The sequence below is a fragment of the Pinus tabuliformis genome, chromosome 5_2 (assembly GCF_031772625.1).
Source record: "Pinus tabuliformis cultivar Carrire ecotype Pingquan chromosome 5_2, CPIR1, whole genome shotgun sequence".
NCBI lineage: Eukaryota > Viridiplantae > Streptophyta > Pinopsida > Pinales > Pinaceae > Pinus > Pinus tabuliformis.
In genome coordinates this window covers 213224574-213241692 of record NC_142306.1, presented here as the reverse complement: position 1 = coordinate 213241692, position 17119 = coordinate 213224574, and the positions used below count along the sequence as shown (strand labels likewise).

At 40.0% G+C, this 17119-nt stretch overlaps 1 protein-coding gene across 2 annotated transcripts in view; it reads left to right on the top strand.

Annotated features, from left to right (window-relative positions):
* The window catches only part of LOC149158306 (preprotein translocase subunit SCY2, chloroplastic-like), a 389240-nt gene that overhangs the window by 42458 nt on the left and 329663 nt on the right, over positions 1 to 17119 (top strand). For both annotated transcript variants that reach the window (XM_089436189.1, XM_089436188.1), the window contains one exon: positions 9959 to 10047. In XM_089436189.1, the coding sequence (XP_089292315.1) occupies positions 9959 to 10047 (89 nt within the window). The remainder of the gene's footprint in view (positions 1 to 9958; positions 10048 to 17119) is intronic.

Genomic DNA, 17119 nt, shown 5'->3' with positions numbered 1-17119 from the left:
GGCCTCCTAAAGAAATTATAAAATAATAGTGGAAATAATAAAATAAGATTAGATTACATCATCGAATTTTAGAGGGAAAAAATAAAAAACTATTTTTTCAACTCGTATTTTCAAATTATCTCCCTATGGCTTTACTCCAATTTCGAGTGGAAACTCTCGTTGGATGCAAAATTTGATTCGTCATCCAAGGAATACCCATGTTGCATACTTTCAATGGACCCTACTACACGAAAAATGATAAATACATGAAAAATGTGATTACCAAGGAGTACCCATATTGCATACTTTCAATGGACCTAGCTATATGAAAAATGAGAAATACATGAAAAAATGTGATTACAATCACATTTTGTCATGTATTTCTCATTTTTCGTATAGCTAGGTCCATTGAAAGTATGCAATATGGGTACTACTTGGATGAGGAATTAAATTTTGCATCCAATGAGTACTCCCACTTGAAATTTGAGTAAAACCTTAGGGAGATAGGTTGAAAATATGAGTTGAAAAAATAGTTTTATTATTTTATTATTTTTACTCAAAAAATGGTGAATCATTCCCCATGGTTGACATCATCATCTTGAATCCTATTGGCTCTTTAAAGTTTATTTTGGTTGTACATTTTTCTTAGGAGGCCCATTTTAGACCTCAAAAATCCCCTAATGTTTTTTCCTTTCTCGAAATAGTGTAATGAAGTTGCAGGTTTCACCCGTGTTCATGATTGTATATTTGTTACTAAGCAGCGACAATACTTGTGTTAGCTATAGATTTACTTAAGTACCTGTAATGTGCATAGATTTGATTATGCTTTTAGTGACAAACGTGCCCATAAGGTATATGGCCTGAAAACCTCGACTAACGCTCCACTCTTGCTGCCCTTTCATCTCCTCCCTCTGCCATATTTTTGCCTGGACATTGTTGCTTAGGATTCTGTTATAGCCCTATGCATCGAATCCCCTCCTTTCTCTCCTCCTCTTCACCTTTACTACAACTGCAATATTAAGCTGCCTGTTGTTGTGTATTGGCCACCATAACCAGACATTCCTCTTTGAGGTTGGCCCAATTTACCCCCTGAACATTTGGATCCATGTATTGGCTTGAGTTTACCTTCTTGAAGGCCGATTGGACCAATCCCCCTTTTATTCTCTCTTTTTAAACTTCCTGACAATTGGAGTGCAACATAATTCCTCAGATAATCTCAAATGCACTCCCCTATTTAAGATGTCCTAGGCACTGGTCTACTATCAACCCAAAGGCTGTCTCTAGGAAGCTTTCTATATCTCCTAGCATAGGTGCTAGAAAAAGCTATGTCTTTCTGGCGCCGTTGCCTAGGAACATATTAGAATATTTTTCCTTGGGTACAACAAATTTTTACATTCCCTCTGTTAGGTGAGCAAGGGAAGTGTGGGTTGAAGATCTCTCACCTTATCGACTCCACTATTTCAATTTTATGGTAAACATCTTGGCGACTCCACTGTCCATATCTCTATTTGATCACCCTGGCTTTCAAGCAACCTCATACTCACTCTGATGCTAAAGCAGCCGAAAGCTTTCCCTACCTTTAAAACGAAGATCACTTACCTAGGGAGTTTTCAAAATGGCCATTCTTGCATTCCTGGCCAACTAATTTGCTCCACTGAATTTTTCTTCTATCGCTGGTTATCCCAATCATGTCCCTTCATTTCATGAATGGAATACCTATTTGCCTAGATTTAGTGGAAACATAGATAGAAGGCCAAACCAACCCCTTAAGAATTTTCATCAATGTATGGAACAATAGGGTATTATTTTTAAATATGCGCCACTGAAATTGTTCATGTACTCTTTAGAAGACGATTTTAGAATTTGGTACAGAACAATACCTCGTGGCAGCTTATCTTCATTAAAATGTTTTCATATAGCATTCCATCATTATTGCAAAAGATTATATCCACCAAATGCTCTGTTTGAAGATTGCTGCGCACATTTTAATGATGAAGATATTCCCGAGGTTGATGACCCTGCTGAAGATGTTTGTGGAGCTCTGCTCCAAGAAAACATCTACTCGCATCAAGAAGCATCACCCAATGATCAAGAAAGAGAAGAAGGAAACATCGTCGAGCTACAAATAAACTGTTAGAGGTCTTATTCGGCCAAATTTGATGTTTCTCCTTCCTATGATGTATATGACTCCGATGGAGAGTCAAGTGATGCAGAGCCACAACAATCCTAGTCATGGGAAGCTACACAAGAAGAGGAGGCCCACCAGGAGGTCAGCAAAGAGGCTCTAGTTTACAATGCACATCCTTCACCTGGAGAACAAGATCAAGAACCCCCTCCGATTTATGATTCATATTATTTAGAGGAGGACGAGATGATTATGGATGTTCAAAGGGAGTGGTTTACCAACAAGTGGGGAGAAGGCTTCCAACAACCAATTTTGCTCGAAAAATCTAAAGTTGAGGAGCCGAACCATATTTGTGACTGCCCTGACCAAGAAGATATTTGGTCAACAGACTTTACATAGAAATATGGCCGTTGCAAATTCTTCTGGTCGATTCTATGACCTTGTAGCTAATTACATGAGCACATTCTTTTGTCAGCATTAGAGGTTGTTTCTGGGGTATGCATCAAGCTTTTTATTTGCAGATTTTTCATGGTGCATTAGGTCCAGCACCAAAATGCTGTCCTGGCTCCATTGGAGTGTTGAACTCACTTCGGTGAATTGAGTCCTGTACGTAGATAGGAGTTGTATATAAATAAGCTCACTAGCTGAGCATTTACTTTCTAGTTAGTAGAATTTATTTTTTTGCATTTCAGTTTGATGAGGAAAGGACTCCCTGCAAACAAAGTTTCATGGAGATTTTATGGTTGTACAAGTTCATTATATTTTTAACTCCATGCCCAATTGTGACGGCTACTGGTCTACAGGTTCTCAACACCTTGCCAGCAAGACATTGTCCGCAGTTGGAGCCGATGTTGTCACTCATTGCAAAATGTGTTTTCAGTCGCCTAAAGTGCAAAAAAGCAGTAAAGTTTGCAGCCATCTTCCAAGCCACATAAGCTCTCAAAGCTAAATTAGACCCTCTTCATTGGATAGGGTTCAAAATAAGCTTTCTAACGGTATATGGAACTCCTCAAATGGACCCTGGAATCAGAAGATATGGCCTGTTAAAGATGGGGGTTTCATCACCTTTGAAAGGGGGAAAGAATCGTAGATCAGAGGTCCGGGAGCATATCGCAAATCTCAATCGAAGCTTTCGGAAAGCAATAACAAGTGTGGGGTGAAATCAGCGATCAACGATCACCGATATTGCAAATTGGTGATTGACAATTTCTCGTCAATGGTACTAAGCGCATATTGGCACATCACAAGTCAGATGTTCGATATATCGGAGGTCTTGTATCGACAGGGTGAATCGGCGGGTTAGGCAACATCGCACATCAATGATCGCACTTCACAACATCTCGGCGTATCGGAGGTCCCACACATCGGCGGGTCCAGGCCATATTGGCGATCGACTATCGACGCTTTCCAAGAGTCAACCTTAACAAAGTTGCGATCAACAAACGCTAATAGTGTTAAAGTGCCAGGATTGTGCCTTCAGTGTTAAAGCGCTGGGAGGGTCGAAAACATTTAACAAAGGAAATCAATGCAAAACTAGGGGCAGGCTGGCCTTTTTCTCTCTCCTCCAGGAGGCCAAGTGGCAAAATATTATCGGATCCGGTAAAAACACTGTGGCACTGACGTTAGTATGATGCGGTAGTCTGGACGACACGTGGCACGCAGATATGGCATTTTCAAGGGACCAAAGAGGGCATATCCGGGTGACACGTGGTAGAGGATGATGTCACATTGGAGATCGCAATTGACGTTTGCAGCTAGAGGCATGTTGTTACATCAAAGTTAAAACCCCGATTGCGATCCGCCGATAAAAGGGCTCAGATACAGGGACTGGTCCACAGTCACATAAAGAGCTAAAAGAACCAGGGGCTAAGCACGGAGGGTGATTGGTGATCGGCGGTTGTGTTGTGTATCGAAAAGGAATCGCCGATTGCGAACCTCTGATGCAGAGGGGCTCCGATAAGGGGGCTAGCCCACGATCACATTAAGGGTCGAGGAACCAAGGGCCAAGTGCTAAAGGGCTATCGCAATCGGAGGTCGCAAACATGTTGCGGCTCCAATGTAAAAGTCTCGACTGGAAACCCTGATTGCAATCCGCCGAGAAAGGTGCTCCAATATTTGGCTAGGCACTCGGTCATAGCGTTCGGTCATATGAGAAGAAAGGCGGAAAGGGGCTAAACCAAAAGGGGCCTAAGGAGCATCGGGACTTACTGTTTGTAATGCCCTCTAGAATAAAATCCCGATGTAGTAAGGTTCTGATATCATGATACAGATATTTAAAGGCGGATGGGTCGGCAACTGAGACTTTGAATAGAGGTATGGAGCAGTGGCAGATCAATATGTGCTAATCCTATAAAAGCCCCTACAAGAAGAAACCAAGGACTAAAAGGGTCGCAGAAATGGATTTGACTACTTCACTGCACGTCTCTTGTGAGTAAATGAATGTGTGGAAGCATAGGAGGACTTGACGATTCAACATGGAGGTCCATGCAGAGGGAAGACGAAGTACCGCCCAGGTGGCCTCTGTTACTGTACCGTGACATAGAACTCACAGTCGAACCACTCGTAGCTTTGGAGGATAGATGATTCAAGCAGTTAAGGCGAAAGTGACAAGGACCAGCAGAGCAACAAGAGGGATGCATTGTGTTAGAGACGTGGCCTTCACAGGAACAACAGAGGGATACTTCCTCCATCATCTTTCCGTTTTCCTTTTCTTTTCATTATTCTATATTTTCTGTTTATTTTCAAGAAAGGAATCAAATCCTTGGAAACCATTTTGGCCAGCAGAGCTATTGCAGGTCAAGGCAGCTAGTCAATCGGACATCTGGCCCTTAGTTGAGATATTTTGTAAATGTTGATTCAAAGCCCCCCCTTCTCTGTATAAATAAGGGGGGGGAACACTTAATAAAGGTTCCAGAATTCTGCACCCAAGTGGTCCAAATTCTTTAGTTCCATTTTGGTTCTAATTGGTTGTTCATGAGGGACTTGAGCTGTAGATTGTTGAATGTAAATGGACTGGTGAATGGGACTCATTTTGAAGATTAATGAAACTCTTTGGTGATTCCAATCATGGCAATGCACAATATGTTTTTCCCTCTGTAAATCACAATTCATATATGTTTTTCCTTCTCTGAAATAGTGTAATGAAGTTGCGGGTTTCACCTGCGTTCATGATTGTATATTTGTTACTAAGCAACGACAGTACCTGTGTTAGCTACAAATTTACTTAAGTAGTTGTAATGTGCACAAATTTGCTTATGCTTTTAGTGACAAACGTGCCCATGAGGTACATGGATTGAAAACCTCAACTAGCGCTCCACTCTTTCTGCCCTTTCATCTCTTCCTCTTCCATATTTTTGCCTGGACATTGTTGCTTAGGATTCTGTTACAACCCTACGCATCGAATCCCCTCCTTTCTCTCCTCCTCTTCACCTTTACTACAACTGCAATATTACGCTGCCTGTTGTTGTGTGTCGGCCACCAGAACCAGACAGTCCTCTTTGAGGTTGGCCCAATTTACCCCCTGAACATTTGGATCCATGTATTGGCTTGAGTTTACCTTCATGAAGGCCGATCGAACCAAGCCCCCTTTTATTCTCTTTTCTAAACTTCGTGACAATTGGAGTGCAACATAATTCCTCAGATGATTTCAAATGCACTCCCCTATTTAAGATGTCCTAGGCACTGGTGTACATCAACCTAGAGGTTGTCTCTAGGAAGCTTTCTATATCTCCTAAAGCACTTGTGCTACAGGTGCTAGAAAAAGCTACAACAGGGTGTAAAACCGAGAAAACGTGATGGCAGGGGTTGTTCAGTTATTGCTTAGGGGATTTCAAAAGTCAATTATCAATTTTACTTTTAACTGAATGGCAGAAGGAAGAGAAATCCAAGATCCCATAAGGGAAAGCAACAAAAGGATTTTTGTCTTGGAGAGGGGAGTAATGGAGGCAGCACACATTACCTTTCATGTTGGGTGGGCAAGGTGGGGGAGTAGGAGTGGTGATTGCATGGTCAACATTAAGTTTGTTGTTTGTAGTATGGCTTGTAATTGGGATGATATGTGACCAGATTATAGCCTTAAGTGTTAGTGGTTAATAATAATAATAACCTATTTCTAAGGTCACAACCAAGCTAGACATCAAATTGGTGTATGAGAGCTCCTTGTTGTGGGACAAGGGATGTGCCTTCGTGCAACGATTTGACTGCTAAAGTCTATGGAGGTGTAGATACTCTACCCCACTCTGGATTTGAACCGATGACCTCTTACAAGGAAGCACATGCTCTTAACCATTAGGTCCCCTCAAGTTGTACTAGATGGAGAGAACAAGGCTCAAAACCATTACATCAATATACTCAATACCAGTTAGTAAGTGTTGGTTTTAATTTTACTAGGAGATAATATTTTTTTGTAAGCTTGGTGATTTCTTTCTATTAATTTTCATAAACTGGGTAGATTACATCCATGTATCTATGAGTTAGGTGGCCTCAACCTGCCCATTGGGAAACCAGGTCTGTTGGCCACCTATTTGCAAAATAAGCCATCCATAAACACAAAATTTTGAGAATGTCTAGCCATGCCATATACACCTGCATGTCTTTGTTCTTCCTATGTCCTAGATAGCTATAAACATAACTGTAAATACTACTATATCTATATAAAAACATTCAAAAACAACATAATTTTACTGTCACTGGTCGATTCAACAGGGGCAAGATCTTTCGCATTGTATCCAGGAAGCTCCGAGTGGGGGATGCACGGGATGTGCTGTTCAATCCGACCCAGTCTTCCACTCTGCTGCTAGAGCTGAAATTGAATCCTTTCCAGAATCCTTATGAGCTCTGACTTCTCCGAGTTGCCCTGGATGCCTTCCCACTGTGCTGAATGGGCTTGTGCGTGCTGGTCAAGAGGAGGCCGAGCAATGGCTTTTGCCAATATGCTTTTCATCATCCAAAACAAACGAATCATCTGCTGGTATTGAGAGACTCGCCCCTGCGTGTACCCAGGATCCAGAGCAACTTCTTGCCACTTATCCTGTTCTGTCTCAATTTCATCCCTAACTTGGGGAATTTCCTTCTCCCACTCTACAATGAGATTTTTAACTTGGTTCAGGCTGCTGGCATGATATGCCTGAGTAGCCTCCTCAATGATGCTCACAACTGGCCTGCGCCCACGACTCTTTATTGTCGCCCCAGATGACGAACTGGGCCTGAGTGCTCTTCCTCTGTCTCCCGCGGCCTCTGTTCCCAGCTGCATTGTTTTGGGGTCCCTTTGCTTGCGTCATACCAATTCTGTTCCACAAATGCTCCTCCCTTCCTTGGCTTTTCTAGTCAGTCATGAGCTTGGGCAGTGGGACGAGAACATGACGCAAACAAAGGTCACGTCCCGCCAACTCACCTGCTGCACAAACATAGAATTCCAACCAAATGAGATCCTCCTTCCACTGAACATCATTGATAGAGCGTCTCGCCACTTTGATAGTCCATTTGAGGTGACCCGCCACGCCTTGCAGCAGGCAGAATTGGGCCAAGCGACGGGGGTCAACTCCTGTTATCCTCATGTCATCCCTTCGGGAATACCGGGTCTCCCTACAATTACAGTGAATTGGCCAAGCGACATTGATATTGTTGGTCAGGGGTATGGATATCCCTCGGGACCGCTTCCCCCTCCCCTTGAGCACGCTGCACTGTGTATCTATACCCTCGGCTATGTCACAGGCCATCGCCATAGGGAATGGCCTGGTTAGATAGAATTCCCTCCCACAGACACCCAACCTCCCCCAATCTCTGAGGGCAATTTCACATGTTCCCAAAGGCCCAACCCAATGGCGCTAGCGCTAGGGGTTCCTTTCCATTCTTCGGTCTTCTCCCTCAATCCACCCAGCCAGACCCATTGAGGTCCCCCTTACAGACTCACTCCCTTCCTCCACTTCAACCCAACAGTGCCGCATCTTCGACAGGGAAATGCCGAACTCCACAGACACTGACATAACCATTATAGTTGCAGCAGAGCCGCCCAAGTGCCAAACCAGGCCAAGCCCCTGGCTTTCCTCCATATCATTACCCCCCCGACCCATCACCAGAAGTTGGACAGACATGATATAATTCACTGCCATGATAAAATAATTTTCGGGAAGCAGAGTAGTAACATACCAGAACGCTACCGCAAACGATGTCCAACAGCAGTACTGAACCCACATGGAAGCAAACACCTAGGCCTCACTGCACCTCCGTTGAGCCCTCCTCTCTCGCTCCCTGCTTCTCCACGGTCGAAATGACCTACTACCCTCTCCCTCTTGCCTTAACTCTTCCCTCCTCCCACGCATTAACTCTTGCATGCTCGCCGCCATCCTTCCAAGTGCTAGATGCACGCGGAAGGTGGCGGGAGCCTGCCGCTCCTTCATTGCCTCGTACATATCGTACATTTCAACAGCCTGGCTCGCACCCCGATTGGGGGTACCAAGAGATAATATAAATAAGACATCATGAGTGAACTTTTTGTATCAGTCAATAAAATATCATCTTCATTACTCTCTCTCTCTCTCTCATGTTATTGCATGCTAATGTAAAATTTACATTGACACTGTGCTGTAACTGCCGATCAAGTTTTAGTTTATGTGGTCCATCTTAACATTACAAGATGAATTTGTTGTGGTGGTAAATATGCAGTAACTTGTGCGTAGGTCTAGTTGGCTTAGCTCCTATTGTCTTCTTTCTTGCTTTGTCTAGTGCTACCCTCAGACTTCATTTTGTTCTGCATTTTTGCATGTGTCTTTTTGATGAAGTTTGATCCTGCCAGGTGACCATGGGTGTGACAACATGCCAGAATATATTTTTTTCTTATAAACTGGAGGGAAAATTTTCAAGTTAATTAAGTCTTTTTAACAATTTTAGAAAGTGAAATAATTAAAAAATGAAATAATCTTCTGAGGTGCTTTAAGAAGTACAGAATTTGGTTGAATTCTTCAAATTTACCTTGGATTATTATAAATAGTATCCCTTAAGATTGTGCAGTAGAAGGATGTACATAAATGAGTCAGTCAATAATTGAGTTTGTTTTAATTTTTCGGCAGTTTGAAATGACCCTTAATTTCTCTTTGAGCCTTGCAAGAAGTGGAAGCATTTTCATAGCAATGATTTAAGAGAAGGTGGCCTTTCATGGAGTTCCCCTTAGTTGCTACTTCAATCTTGCAACAAATGGACGCATTTTCATGGGAATGAAATGGCCTTTCATGGAGTCCTCTGATTGATTATGAGTAATGACTCATTCATCACTGTACATCTTGCTTTTGAATAAAATTGAGAAAGCATAACCAATGCCCTGAGTAAATGTGAAGGTGGGAGTGGGTGTTCTTTATCTGTAAGAACTAGAATAGAATATCCCAGTTAATACTATTCTCTACAATCTTTCCTTTTCAACGAGGAACTTATTATCAAGGAAGTGAATGGTAATGCTTATGTAGTTTAAATATTATAAATTTAAGTGCATTAGCAGCATTTGCAAGCAGGTAGATGTCGTTTAAGAATAACGTACCATTTGATGTTGCTAGTGGTGTTTTCAAAAAATTGCTCAAGTCAAGAGTTGTGCTTGAGACACTAGCATTTAGAATTCTTAGTTGGAGTTTCTATTAAAAATGTTCTTTGATAATTTTTTTCTAATACTTCGTAATTTTTTTTGAAATTGCTTTTTCTAATTATACTATGAGACACAATATTTCCTGTTTTTGTTAGGATTTGAGCATATCTGTTAGAGGCATACTTCACTATATACACGAGATGTTTAGTCTGCAGCTATTTTATATATTTTGTTGATGTTAACTAGAAGCTCATATGATTGGCACTCTTTTTCATTTCTTGCAGAGGAACTTGGTGACTTGTCCACAGAGCTCAAGCTCTCTGTTTTCCAGTTGGGTATCAGTCCATACATATTTGCATCTATTATTGTGCAGGTGAAATCTTGATTTAGTAATCTTATTTTGTCTCAAATCACGCTTTTAAGTTACTGCTAAATATTTAATTTATGAATGGTGCACAATCTGAGTTCATTTCTTTGCTAAGGGCTTCCAGTTTCTACAGTTTATAGAATTTGATAGTACAAGCAATATTATACAAGGTTATAAAGTTATAACGGTTTTACCTTAGTATAAAATAATTTTGTCTTCATTAGGATAATAGAGAACTCAGAATTTTAGCATAATCACGACTGACCCACAGGGTAGCAAGTTTGTGATCTCAAGTTTAGATCCTTTCGTAGCTAGTGAATTAATTAATAGAGGATTGTGACTAAACTAGAAAAGCGATCAGTTGGTATGACAACTGTTGTTTTTCTACTTTTTTTTGGTTGACATCTGAGAGCCGACCAAGATGAATACGACAAATGAGATTTTTTCAAGAACAACCGACGAAAAGGATGACATCTTTGTGCTTGCGTTCGAGTTCTCGAACATTTCCCCAGGACACCATCATCTGTTGGGGTTTCAATAGAAGAACAGATGCTCATGACTATGAATCAGTCTCGTTTCTACATGGGTTTACAGATTTGAAGGGCAGATGCTTATGACTACAAAATCTAGATCAGAAACAGTCAAATCCATAGGGTTTCAAGTAGGGTTTCGTCTACAGCCCGCATTCTCATGGTTTTGTTTGTAGCCCGCTTTCGCGTTTGTGGGCCAGAGATCAGGTGTGGGTTTTGGTGTTTTGAGGTGTGGGTAGGTGTTGCGCAGGGTATGGGAGGAAACCCAATTGCAATCATTGCTAGAGAACAATAGCGACAATAGCCAAGGATAAATCTATAGCCCCACTCATATCACCATGGAGCGGGAGTTTTCATATTGGACTTCCCAAGTCAAGAATTTGCTGCGAAGGGTGGAATTCCTTGAAACTAAAAGCCAACAACTCCATTAAAAAAGTAATAGACTTCAAGCAGCTGGTTTTTGAACTGTGAACACAAGAAAACTACCATTTACCGAAACCAATTGAGGATCCCCCTGCACTCCAAAAATAAATTATGAACATTAAAAATTTATAGGAAGAGATGAAATCATAGTGGTGTTGAATTGTGTAGCTTGGGAGGTACTCCACAAGCATAGATCTGGGTTTGTGAAGTTTGGACACAAAAGGGTTTGTGGGCAACAGACCCAAGCAGAGGGGTTTTAGACTCAAGATGGGATTTAAAATCTAAAAAGAAATTAAAAGGGAAATTATTAATTCCTAAGTCTAAGTGGACAAACCCCTAAGTTCTAGAGGGTTCCTAAGAGACTAAGGAGAAACTATTTAAGAAGGCCCAAGGATCATGGCTAATTCATTCAAGCGAGTGGGAGATCATCTTGATCAGGCAGGTTCATGCAAGGTTGCTTGGGAGCGGGAGCGGGAGCAGAAGCGAGATTGGGGAGTGGCATTTTCAAAAGCTCCTAGTTCGAGAGCAAATCAAGAGCGAATTTTTATATAATATATATTTTGATGCATATATGTCAACAAAAGCATGTAGAATGATGAATTAGATATAAAAAGCATAAAAACATAGATTGAACCATATAACATCAATCATTTAGTAATTATAATCTTCATCAACAGTTCAACTGCGTCCACAAGTCAGTAACATACAACATATCGAGTCTCATGATTCATAATCTTAAAGTTTCAAGCTTTCAAAATTTGATATATAACATTTATCATCATTGATCACTAAAATTGTAACTTGTACTTGTAACCATTACCATTACCAAGTAATCAAAGGATAACAAATTGTATCTAACGTGAAATGAAATGTTTCAACTTTTACGAAGCATCATATTCATAATTCTTTACCAGTGAGTTATAATTGTCAACTTCAAACTTAAATTGTCATATATTGTTTACAAAAAATATCATAATAAATATGAAAGAGTCAACCGTTATAAAAACTACTAGAAACCAGAAAAGAAAAGTAAATGATAAATCTATTATCTATTGCTAATGCTTGGGCATTTTGCCACAAGAAATGTCTAATTTCTGAGAAGGTCGTGGTGGTCTTTTGGGAGTGTGCTCTCGCATAGTCAGACGACTAGAACCAAAAGCACATGACCTCCACGTGAGGATGTAGATGGAGGTGGCGACAACAAAGGCAAAGATTGTGGAACTCGAGTGCTGCTATTGGTGATGGGGGTGGCATTGTTGCTGTTGCTTCATCATCATATTTCAAAAGTTTTGTTTCCAATTCTTCTAGATGTAGAGTGCCATCCTCCAAATTATCTTCCTCTGGGTTGTTGTCCCAAGTTGTATATGATGTATCATCAGGAGCTCGCTCACAATAATGGCTCAACAACCTCAAGTTGTAGTGCACATAAAGTAAGCTTTTTGCTCGTTTTTTATTGAGTCTGTTTTTTCTCACATTATGGATGAAGTTATAGGTGCTCCAACACCTCTTTTTTATTGAGTCTGTTTCTTCTCACATTATGGATGAAGCCATAGGTGCTCCAACACTTCTTTGGAAAAGAAGTATTGACAACCTGTGAAAGCACTTTTTTTTTTCCAATTTTGCCAAATGTTCGTGGCTGCCATATGTGTCCCACCATGTGACAACATCAAATGTCCCTATCTTCTGTTGCATGCAAAGAACCAAACATTCCAGTGCTAGTGAAGTATCTGCATAATTCAAGACACAATCTAGCACGCTCCTCCCTGTCAAGGACCAACTTGCCTAATGCTATCATATACCCATTTTGTACCTCTGGATTTGTATGGGGTTTGGTCCTAACCCCACCCCAGGTGCAGGTTTGCCCAACCAAGATGGAGAGTAGTATTTTGGCGTAAGGATATATGCCAAGGCATGTAGTGGAACATTAAGTTTATCCCACTGTGCACACACAAAATTGTGAATAATATCATACAAGTTGGGATCTTTTTCCTGAACAATATCTTTTATTTGCCCCAACATGTTATCCATCTGTTCATACACCTCCCCAATCATTGGTGCATTTGTATCTGCAAAATGAATCATGTTATAAATGGGCTTGGTGTATTGCAAAACTTCCCTCACATGTGCCCAAAACAAACCATCAAGAGCGGTCTCCTCCACCTCTTCAAAACCTTGCTTGTCAATTGTGGTTGGAGCCTTGTCCTTTAATACCTACCAGTGTTGACTTGATACCTTGCTAGCCAATGACTCTCTTACCTTCAAAAGGAACCTGAAGGTGAGTTAATAACTAGCAAATCTAGTCTTCGCAATCTTCAACAACTCCAAACTTGAGTGATTGTGGAAAAGCCCATGGGTATTGCTATGATTGGTAATAAATTTTATCATTCTCTTGCCTCTCTTGTACAAATCGCCAATCCATTTGTATTGAGGGTATTTATTCTTAATAATATCATGCATGGAAAGGTTCATTGTGAGAACCAAACACCCAAACCAAAATATGTTGGGGTATTTATCCTTAATAATTGCTCTCACTGCCTTACAATTAGAAGCATTATCAGTGATGACTTGGATGACATTGTATGGCCCAATACTTTCATTTGTTTGAAGTAATGGTTTTACAATGTTGATGATGGGCTTGAACTTTTCTGAGTAATCATATGTTGAAAGGAAGACTACGCCACTAGTAGGCACAACAAGAACACTTATCAATGGCTTTCCTTTTACATTTGTCCAACCATCAGATACAATGGATACCTCATGGTCATTTCAAGAATTTGTCATTTTACCCAAAGCATGTTCTATTTTTTCTTTTTCATGATCAATTCCCATGGTTCTAGCCTTGTTAGACCCAGGGCTCTTGTATCCTTTGGGGGCATCATTAATGGCGGAAACCATTTCATGGCAATAAGGTGAGCCAAAAACATATCCCACATGCATAGAGAAACAAATAAAATTTTCATCCACATCATTCCTACACTGTTCATCGAGGAAATATGATATGGTTCTATGCCTTAAAGGGATGTTTGTTCCTAGGCCTCCATATCCACTTCCATGGGAGGAGTTCTTAGTCAATGTGATTGTGGGCTAGTGGTGTCATGCTCAAAGTCACCCTTTGATCTTGTAGATTTGTATTGGGCTTCCTCCTCTTCCCTTATGTATTTGGCTCTTTGATGTTGTGACAAACTTCCACACTTTTTGATTTCTATTTGTTTATTTCCATCCAATGGCATTTTCCCACAAAGATGCTTTCTGGCACGGGTGTGTGAACCTATGTAAGTGTTTTTGCAACGGAGGCATGTAAATTTAGTGGTTCCACCCCCTTTCCCTCTTGTAGGCCTAGAAACATATTTCCACGATGGAGTTTGGTTTGGTTTGGCATTTGTGCCCTCATCATCTCCACTCTCATTATCCTCCTCCTCCTCACTAAGGTACTCCTTTGTAGGGTTTTCAAATCCACCAATACCCACTTTTTCATCTTCTTCATAACTCCTTCTTCTGCTCCCAAACACCATCATAACAAAAAAATGATTTGTTGACCCTGCCGCTTACACCTACCTACAAGTTAGTGAGAGAAGCCTTCAACCCCACAAGGTGTGGTTGGTGGCAGGGAACTCAGAGAAGCAGCTGTCACACTAATCCCGATTCTTTCCGTTTGAGCTATCTCCTAGGTTAGCTGAGGGGGGTGGTCCCTAATGAAAAGTTAAGTTAAAAGATGTGAGTTTATAAGAGAGTGTTATAGTGAAAATGGATGACTTTTTATGATTTATGAGCAAATATGAAGTAAACAACTTGAAATAACAATGCCAATCATTAACATGACAAAAACCATAAAACCAGTGCCTTATAAGGAATTTGTTCAACAATTTAAAGATATATTTGCTCAAAGTAAAATGCAATGCTCTCAAAAGAGAAAGCAAAGTAACCCTAAAATGTAAACAAAAATTGTTAGCACAAGATATGTAAGATACAAAATGTTTTTGAGATAATACTCTTTACAAATCAAAACATGTAAAACATATCTTTGCCAAAACCCAAAAATAAGTAATGAACTTGGAAATGTAAAAGAAAGGAAGAGTTAAACCAAGACATCAATATGCAATTAGACTTGAAGCATGAAAAGAAAACACTTGTTTGAAATGATTACAATACTTGCTTTTGGAACAGACTTTGCATATGAAAACTCAAACCATCAAGAGACATGTAAAGTAAATGTAATGGAAAGTGCTCTTGGTTAATTTTATTAATTATCTCTACAACAAGATTACAATTTAACTCTTCAATCCTTAGACTTCACCGTTGCCCAAAGATATGGATCTCACAGTGAGGAGTCAATAGAGGAGTAGAGGATCTCTGAGATGTCTACTTCAACTAACTTATGTTGGAGGTAAAATTTTAATGAGGCTTGGGGCCTTCCTATACTAGAATGCCTAGATGAAGTGCAAATTGTGCTAATTCCCCAAATTAAACTAATGCTTCGTGCAAATGCTTCAAAGAGGAATAGTTTGCAAAACTTGAGAGTGTATGCATGTGGGAATTTAAAAACAAGATTAGTAAAAATTTGCATGTGGAGTGAAATGTATTGATTTTAAGCATGTACAATATGAAATTTAAAAGCTAGAAAGCTAAGAAAAAACTAAAAGCAAGATTAACTTTAAGCCATCCACAAGAATCCCTCCTCTAAATGAGGAAGGGGGATGCCATGGGAAAAATCCCAAGCTCCCTCCAACAATTTTTTTTTATTATCTTTTATTAGCACTTAAACTAGGTAAAAATTCCTCTAAGAGGGCAACCCACAATACGAGAGAGATCTTTACAAAGATGAGACTCTAACAAAGCTAGACTCTCTCCCCCAAAAATATAACAACAACAAACTTGAAGATGGAAAAAACTCTCCAAAAGAGATTCACAAGGCTCAAAAGGCCCATGACCTCGATGAGTTTGCAATGCTTTCCCAACTGCTTATGATCTCCCTAGAAATCAGTCATTAGATAGCGTGAAGGGGTCCTGCATACACACGAGTGAGTAGTTTTCCAAAGCTTCTCCTCAAGCTCTTTACTGCCCAATGCTCAAGCCTATGGGCTGCAAAACACAAAAAAAAATACCAATTGTCAATGTAAAATTAGGAAAAGGAAACCAAAACTAAATTTAGAATTTAATTTACAAAGTACTAGCTCAAGTAATGGGAGTGAACCCCCATGCTTGCCTAGCTTTAAAAATGACTCTTGAATATGAGATATAACTTGGAAAGAAATAGAATCAAAGAAGTATTTTAAATTTTAAATGGATGATCAAGTAGCTATAGATTAAGAAAACCCCTTTTTGCTCTTCGTTGGATTGAAAACTTGAAGCGAAAAAATGGCTCAGTCTTGGACTGCTGTGATTCTAGGAGTGAGTTGATCTAATTGAGATTTCTCCCACTTCTAGATAGATTCCTACACATATACAAAACATCTTTTCCACACACTTGAACATGTATTAGTTTGCATAAGATTAGAGCAATATAATGAATAAGATAAACCAAACATTCATCCTAAAATGAATTGGCAAGCTTATCCCTAGAATACTACTCTAAATCAATGATATGTGCAAGATAACTTGCACACATCAATCCAAGCAAGATGGAAAGTATAAACTAATATTAATTCAACATGCGAAATAAATTAAACACAATAGCAGTAGTATGAAATGACATCACTTCATAATGCCAAGATAACATCAACTAGATATCCCCAAAGTCTTGATTGTATTAAGAAAGTATGCAAGTACAAAATGACAGAGTTTCCTCAAGCCCAATAGCTTATTACATGATACAATATGAGAGCCCATGGCTCTATTATATAGAGAGTTGGGAGCAAATCCCAATGAAGAATGAGAATGACAAATGGCATTGGAGCCAATCCTAATATAGAAGTGATTAAACAAGTGGCATGAGGTGACAATCCCAAAGAGAAATTCGAATTTTTTGAAGGGAGTTCCAATGCCAAGTGTAAAAATCGAATTCTGGCAAGTGGACATCGTTTTCTTCTTCCCTTATGTGCCAAATTCGAATTTTATGATAGAATGACAAGTGTATATGGGTGGTAACCCATGTGGGGACAATTTCCCACAAAAATCTCCACCAAATA